The sequence below is a fragment of the Bufo bufo genome, chromosome 11, assembly GCF_905171765.1.
Source record: "Bufo bufo chromosome 11, aBufBuf1.1, whole genome shotgun sequence".
Classification (NCBI taxonomy): domain Eukaryota; kingdom Metazoa; phylum Chordata; class Amphibia; order Anura; family Bufonidae; genus Bufo; species Bufo bufo.
Genome location: NC_053399.1, coordinates 98,395,423 through 98,402,824, shown reverse-complemented (window position 1 = coordinate 98,402,824; position 7,402 = coordinate 98,395,423). Strand labels below are relative to the sequence as shown.

The 7,402-nt window shown below is 45.5% G+C and overlaps 1 protein-coding gene across 1 annotated transcript; it reads left to right on the top strand.

Moving 5' to 3' along the window:
• Positions 1-1,593: 1,593 nt before the first annotated feature.
• On the top strand, positions 1,594-3,453 carry LOC120981578 (sperm acrosome membrane-associated protein 6-like). Its single transcript, XM_040411116.1, has 8 exons — positions 1,594-1,783; positions 1,966-2,040; positions 2,129-2,194; positions 2,288-2,320; positions 2,419-2,496; positions 2,586-2,689; positions 2,794-2,953; positions 3,155-3,453. Exons 1-8 carry the CDS (start codon positions 1,717-1,719, stop codon positions 3,451-3,453), a joined length of 882 nt encoding a protein of 293 aa, XP_040267050.1. The 5' UTR covers positions 1,594-1,716.
• Positions 3,454-7,402: the final 3,949 nt, after the last annotated feature.

The following is a 7,402-nucleotide window of genomic DNA, read 5'->3' as shown; positions in this document are numbered from 1 at the left end:
TTTTTTTATTTAAGTTTTACACAATGATTTCATTTTTGAAACAAAAAACATAATGTTTTAGTGTTTCCATAGTTTAAGAGCCTTAGTTTTTTCAGTTTTTGGGCGATTATCTTGGGTAGGGTATGATTTTTGCGGGATGAGATGACGGTTTGATTGGTACTATTTTGGCGTACATGCGACTTTTTTGATCACTTTTATTACCTTTTTTGGGAAGTAAGGTGGGCAAAATTTCAATTTCCTAATAGTTTTTTTTAATTTTTTTTATGGCGTTCACCGTGCGGGGAAAGTAACATGACCGTTTTATAGATCAGGTCGTTACGGACCCGGCGATACCAAACATGTGTAGGGAATTTTATTTTTTTCATTTTTAATCAGTGATAAATGTGTTTTATGATTTTTACATTTTTTTTCACTTTTTTTTACTTTTTTTTTTACCCAGACCCACTTGGTTCTTGAAGATCCAGTGGGTCTGATGTCTGTATAATACAGTACAGTACACTATATAGTGTATTGTACTGTATTTTACTTACACTTTGTCTGAACAGATCTATGCCTTTAGCACAGATCTGTTCAGCACCATGGACAGCAGGATGCCTGAGAAGGCGTCCTGTTGCCATGGGAACCTTCCCCGTCTGCTCAGTAGTGATCAGAACTTCGCAGACGGGGAAGGGTAAGGACGGGGCTGTCTAGGGGCTGTCTGGGGGCTCTCTCCCTCTCCATCGGGGGGCTGCAAAGGCACAGCAGCCCCCTGATGGGAGAGGGAGGGAGCCCCCTCTTACTGTTAACTTACTGTTAACTTTTTCCATACAGCGGTCCGTACGGACCGCGGTATGGAAAGGGTTAAACGGCTGACATCTGCACAGATGTCAGCCGTTTATACCAGGGTGTCAGCAATGTGCTGACACCCTGGTATACCCACTGGCCACCAATGAATTTTCAAGAGGAGGCGGGCGGGGGATCGCGATCCCGCCTGCCGCACCGCCCGCCTCCCGCACCGCCCCCACCGCCCACAACTCTCCCCCCTGCACCACCCGCTGGCAAAAAATCATGCAGGGGTGCAGGGGGGGTGGAAAATCTGTATTTTAGGGACACTAAAGTTTCTGATCCCCGCGGTCAGTGACTGCGGGGATCAGAAACTGCAGAAAGCGCAGCAAACCGCAGGTCTGAATTGACCTGCTTTTTGCGACGATCGCCGATACGGGGGGTCACATGACCCCCCCTGGTGTTGTGACAGGATGCCGGCTGAATGATTTCAGCCGGGATCCCGTTCCGATTAGCCCCCGTGGCGCCAGAATCGCGATTTAAAGTTAGGACGTACCGGTTAGGACTCGGGAAATAGGGCGTACCGGTACGCCCTGCGTCCTTAAGGGGTTAAATGTCCATAGCAACCAATCAGATTCCACCTTTCATTTTTCACAGCTTCTTTGGAAAATGAAAGGTGGAATCTGATTGGTTGCTATGGGAAACTAAGCCAGTTCTACTTGACACCAGTCTGATAAATGACCCCACTTATACCCCCTTCTCTCCGTTTTCTCAGGTTCGCCCACTGAAGGGATATAGCGACGATACGTCATGCGATTATTTGCTTCCTATTATCTGCTGCTGCAGATAATAGTATTTCTATGTGGAGCTCAGGTAGCGACATCTTGCCTGAAATGCTTCACCACCCCAGCGGACAGAGCCAGCATTTGTTACCATGCGGTCTCGCTGGACAAAATGGGGGCCGAAGAATGTCTCCAGAGGCTACACTGGGGCTTTGACCCCCTGAATAACATCTCGATGGGTAACGGCTTCATCTTCTATCTAGTACATGTGTCCTCTCAGGATTGAGCCATTTCTCTGCCGACTAAAGCTTTACTTGTAGCTCATTAACAGTTGTCCGAGCAGGAGATCTCCAGAGAGCCCCATCTCCATCATAGAGCGCTGTAGGCAATGTCCTAAATCTCATGTGTCTTCTCCTTACAGCCTTCAACCAGATACAGAACATCAGAAAGTATCTCAAGACCTTTGAAAAAGAGGTCAAGAAAATTGACAAACTATGTAAGTTCCTGAAATCTCAAGAATTTCCCCAATTTCTTTTGAGTCAAAAATAGTAAATGTAAGTTTTCCCCAAATTTTTTCCCACCAGCTTGGGTAGAACAGTTTGACAAAAAGATGGCTGAATTTGTAAAAGGCGTGAAAGATCGTGTGGCAAGTAAGTACTAAAGATCCTCATAAAGAGCCAGGAGACATATTCTATATATATCACATCATCCATCCTTAACCATATTTGATTTCTTTCCATTAGGTCATCCACCGGTGGATTGCAGACCTCCATGCGGTGAGTAATGTCATTTTGATGTGTGGCCTCCATTACATACATGGTGGGGTCATCATTGACCTCAGACATTAGACCCCTCTCTCTATTTCTTTCCCTAGGGCTTCAAAAAGCTGCCCGAACCTTCTCATGCAGCCGATGTGCTGAGGAGGACTGCAAGATCCCGGTGACCTGTCCCCGTAAGATCGTTTCTACCATTAGTTGGGGAACCTCTTATGAACCTGTTAGCTCATTGCTGCATGTCATTGACCGTGGTTTCCCATTTCAGTTAAGGACATCAAGGTGGAAGAGCTGGAAGAGACCAGAATCTGGTGCACGGCGTCCTTTATCCTTCCCGATCATCCGAAGGTTGTTTGGAAGTACGCCAAAAACGTAAGTCGCATATACCATTCTATTACAGTGCAAATTTATACTGCCATTTATACTCCACATAGGACACATGTCTCATACAATGTCATCAATGTTTTCACTTTTAGATCAAAAAAACGGATTTGAGTAACTTTAAAGACTTCTACATTGGGGATGACCTGGATGTACACATCAAGCCAACCAGAGTCAGCCATAAAGGAACTTATGCCTGTGAGATAATGGATGAGGATGATGACATCATACTCCGAAGATTCTTTTATCTCGATGGTAAGACATAGTTTTCTCTCTCGAATGTTCTCTTTTCTAGACCATTCGGATAAATATATATCTATACGATAAGAAGCCCCTCCGGCCTCTGCTCTTACAGTAAAGAACCATCTCTGATAACTTCTCAGTCTTTCATTCAGCCCTGCAGAAGACAACGTTCTCCTCATCGCCTTATTTATTGTATTCTCTTCTGTTTTTCAGTGACGCAGACTAAATCCAAGGCAGTCGAGGAAATAGAAGCTGAATTCCATCGAGCTCTGGCACAAAAACTACCTGCCCAGGAGGAAGAGGAGGAGAGGATCGAACATGGTCCCTCCACTAAAGACATCATCCTCGCCTTCCTCCAGAGCCATGTCAGCTATGCCATCTACGCTGCTGTCTGCTGTCTAATTGTCACTGTATTGGTCGGGTTCCTTTGGCGTCATGCCCTGAGCGTAGACTGGTCGAAAAAAACATCAGGACCAAGAACCAGCTTCCCACCAGAACGACACCTGCCATAGAACAAGTCAGCCATCTGGAGTCAACAACAACAGACTCCCAAGGGGTGTCACCAACTACCCCTCATCTGCAGCCAACCATCTCTGCAGAAAAAACCTATCCCTTACCCCCCCCCCCCCCCAAAAAAAAACTAAAAAACTACCCTTACCCAAAACCTATCCCTCCCCTCCCCCCCCCAAAAAAAAGCAATCCTGCAGAGGCACAGAGAGAACCCCTCAACATTCAGGATAAAGAGGATCACCACCCAATCACCTCTCGCTTGTGCTAGAAGATCTTGCTGGATTGTTACCAAAAAAATTATAAAAACTAAAAAAAAATCTTTCCTTGAGTAACAGTTTTATTATCTAAAAGGTACAAATCTTCTACAGAGTGTGAGAGGGGGGAGGGGAGGGGGGGCGTAAGGAGGAAAGAAACAGAAGGTTTGTAAAGGGGGATCAGAGGTGGAAAATGGGGCGAGGACAGAGGAGGACATCAGGGGGGAGCAAAACATTAGGACCACACATTTCATGGCTTTATTTCTGGCTGTCCTCTCTCTCCGTTTCTGGCTGTCCTCTCTCTCTCTCCGTTTCTGGCTGTCCTCTCTCTCTCTCTCTTTCTGGCTGTCCTCTCTCTCTCTCCGTTTCTGGCTGTCCTCTCTCTCTCTCTCTTTCTGGCTGTCCTCTCTCTCCGTTTCTGGCTGTCCTCTCTCTCCGTTTCTGGCTGTCCTCTCTCTCTCTTTCTGGCTGTCCTCTCTCTCTCTCCGTTTCTGGCTGTCCTCTCTCTCTCTCTCTTTCTGGCTGTCCTCTCTCTCTCTCTCTCTTTCTGGCTGTCCTCTCTCTCTCTCTGTTTCTGGCTGTCCTCTCTCTCGCTCCGTTTCTGGCTGTCTTCTCTCTCTCTCTCTCTCAGTTTCTAGCTGTCCTCTCCGTTTCTGGCTGTCCTCTCTCTCTCTCCGTTTCTGGCTGTCCTCTCTCTCTCTCTCTTTCTGGCTGTCCTCTCTCTCTCTTTCTGGCTGTCCTCTCTCTCTCTCCGTTTCTGGCTGTCCTCTCTCTCTCTCTCTTTCTGGCTGTCCTCTCTCTCTCTCTGTTTCTGGCTGTCCTCTCTCTCGCTCCGTTTCTGGCTGTCTTCTCTCTCTCTCTCTCTCTCTCAGTTTCTAGCTGTCCTCTCCGTTTCTGGCTGTCCTCTCTCTCTCTCCGTTTCTGGCTGTCCTCTCTCTCTCTCTCTCTCAGTTTCTGGCTGTCCTCTCTCTCTCTCCGTTTCTGGCTGTCCTCTCTCTCTGGCTGTCCTCTCTCTCTCTCAGTTTCTGGCTGTCCTCTCTCTCTGGCTGTCCTCTCTCTCTCTCAGTTTCTGGCTGTCCTCTCTCTCTCTCCGTTTCTGGCTGTCCTCTCTCTCTCTCTCTCTCTGGCTTTCCCTCTGTCTCGCTCTGTTTGGTTGTCCTTTCTCTCTCTGGCTGTCCTCTCTCTCTGGCTTTCCCTCTGTCCTCTCTCCTGGTTGTCCTCTCTCTCTCTTTCAGCCGCCATGTTGGCAGCGTCCCGCTACGTGTGTGTGGGGTCACTGCTTAAAAGTACTTTTTGTCTTAACAATTGCATTGTGCTGTATTGTGGTACTTTGTATTAATGTATCTGCAAAATCCCTGTTACCAGGCAGATTAGGTGTAGTTTATACATCCCACCACTAGATGGGGATGACACTTAGGTTCTATATATACACCTAGTCCAGGCCTAGTGAAGAGGGGGAGGAGACAGGGCAGTGGAGGTCAGTGATTAGGAGACTGATGCTGAGAGGGAGAGAGGGCAGATCCTGCTCTTCTGCTCTGATGAAGGTTTAGTCCAGAAAGGGACAAGGAATAAGGACTTATCTATATCCAAAGGATAAAAGCCACAAATCGGGCATCAAGGACCTGTGGGACATTCAGGTGAAGGACACCATCGCCTCCGGCCTCCTCACCAGATTACACTGATATAGAGACTATCCGGCTGAGCTCCAAGTCAGGCCTAAAAAGCCTAGAAACGGTGTCTACCTCATTATCACCACTGTCTACCTCATTATTACCACTGTCTACCTCATTATTACCACTGTCTACCTCCTTATTACCACTGTCTACCTCATTATTACCACTGTCTACCTCATTATTACCGCTGTCTACCTCATTATTACCACTGTCTACCTCATTATTACCACTGTCTACCTCATTATTACCGCTGTCTACCTCATTATTACCACTGTCTACCTCATTATTACCACTGTCTACCTCATTATTACCGCTGTCTACCTCATTATTACCACTGTCTACCTCATTTTCACCGCTGTCTACCTCATTATTACCACTGTCTACCTCATTATTACCACTGTCTACCTCATTATTACCGCTGTCTACCTCATTATTACCACTGTCTACCTCATTATTACCGCTGTCTACCTCATTATTACCGCTGTCTACCTCATTATCACCGCTGTGTACCTCATTATTACCACTGTCTACCTCATTATCACCGCTGTGTACCTCATTATTACCACTGTCTACCTCATTATTACCACTGTCTACCTCATTATCACCGCTGTCTACCTCATTATTACCACTGTCTACCTCATTATTACCACTGTCTACCTCATTATTACCACTGTCTACCTCATTATCACCGCTGTCTACCTCATTATTACCACTGTCTACCTCATTATTACCACTGTCTACCTCATTATCACCACTGTCTATATCATTATTACCACTGTCTACCTCATTATTACCACTGTCTACCTCATTATTACCGCTGTCTACCTCATTATTACCACTGTCTACCTCATTATCACCGCTGTCTACCTCATTATCACCAATGTCTACCTCATTATTACCACTGTCTACCTCCTTATTACCACTGTCTACCTCATTATCACCACTGTCTACCTCATTATTACCACTGTCTACCTCATTATTACCACTGTCTACCTCATTATTACCGCTGTCTACCTCATTATCACCAATGTCTACCTCATTATTACCACTGTCTACCTCATTATTACCACTGTCTACCTCAGTATTACCACTGTCTACCTCATTATTACCGCTGTCTACCTCATTATTACCACTGTCTACCTCATTATCACCGCTGTCTACCTCATTATCACCAATGTCTACCTCATTATTACCACTGTCTACCTCCTTATTACCACTGTCTACCTCATTATCACCACTGTCTACCTCATTATTACCACTGTCTACCTCATTATTACCACTGTCTACCTCATTATTACCGCTGTCTACCTCATTATCACCAATGTCTACCTCATTATTACCACTGTCTACCTCATTATTACCACTGTCTACCTCAGTATTACCACTGTCTACCTCATTATCACCACTGTCTACCTCATTATCACCACTGTCTACCTCATTATTACCGCTGTCTACCTCATTATTACCACTGTCTACCTCATTATTACCACTGTCTACCTCATTATTACCGCTGTCTACCTCATTATTACCGCTGTCTACCTCATTATTACCGCTGTCTACCTCATTATTACCACTGTCTACCTCATTATTACCACTGTCTACCTCATTATCACCACTGTCTACCTCATTATCACCACTGTCTACCTCATTATCACCACTGTCTACCTCATTATTACCAATGTCTACCTCATTATTACCACTGTCTACCTCATTATTACCACTGTCTACCTCATTATTACCACTGTCTACCTCATTATTACCGCTGTCTACCTCATTATTACCGCTGTCTACCTCATTATCACCACTGTCTACCTCATTATTACCGCTGTCTACCTCATTATTACCGCTGTCTACCTCATTATTACCACTGTCTACCTCATTATCACCGCTGTCTACCTCATTATTACCACTGTCTACCCCATTATTACCACTGTGTACCTCATTATTACCACTGTCTACCTCATTATTACCACTGTCTACCTCATTATTACCACTGTCTACCTCATTATTACCACTGTCTACCT

Coding starts and splice junctions, on each gene's coding strand:
- LOC120981578 (XM_040411116.1), top strand. CDS start 1,717: ATGGGGGCCGAAGAATGTCTCCAGAGGCTACACTGGGGCTTTGACCCC. Junction 2,195..2,287: donor CGTGAAAGATCGTGTGGCAA/GTAAGTACTAAA, acceptor TCTTTCCATTAG/GTCATCCACCGGTGGATTGC. Junction 2,954..3,154: donor AAGATTCTTTTATCTCGATG/GTAAGACATAGT, acceptor TCTGTTTTTCAG/TGACGCAGACTAAATCCAAG.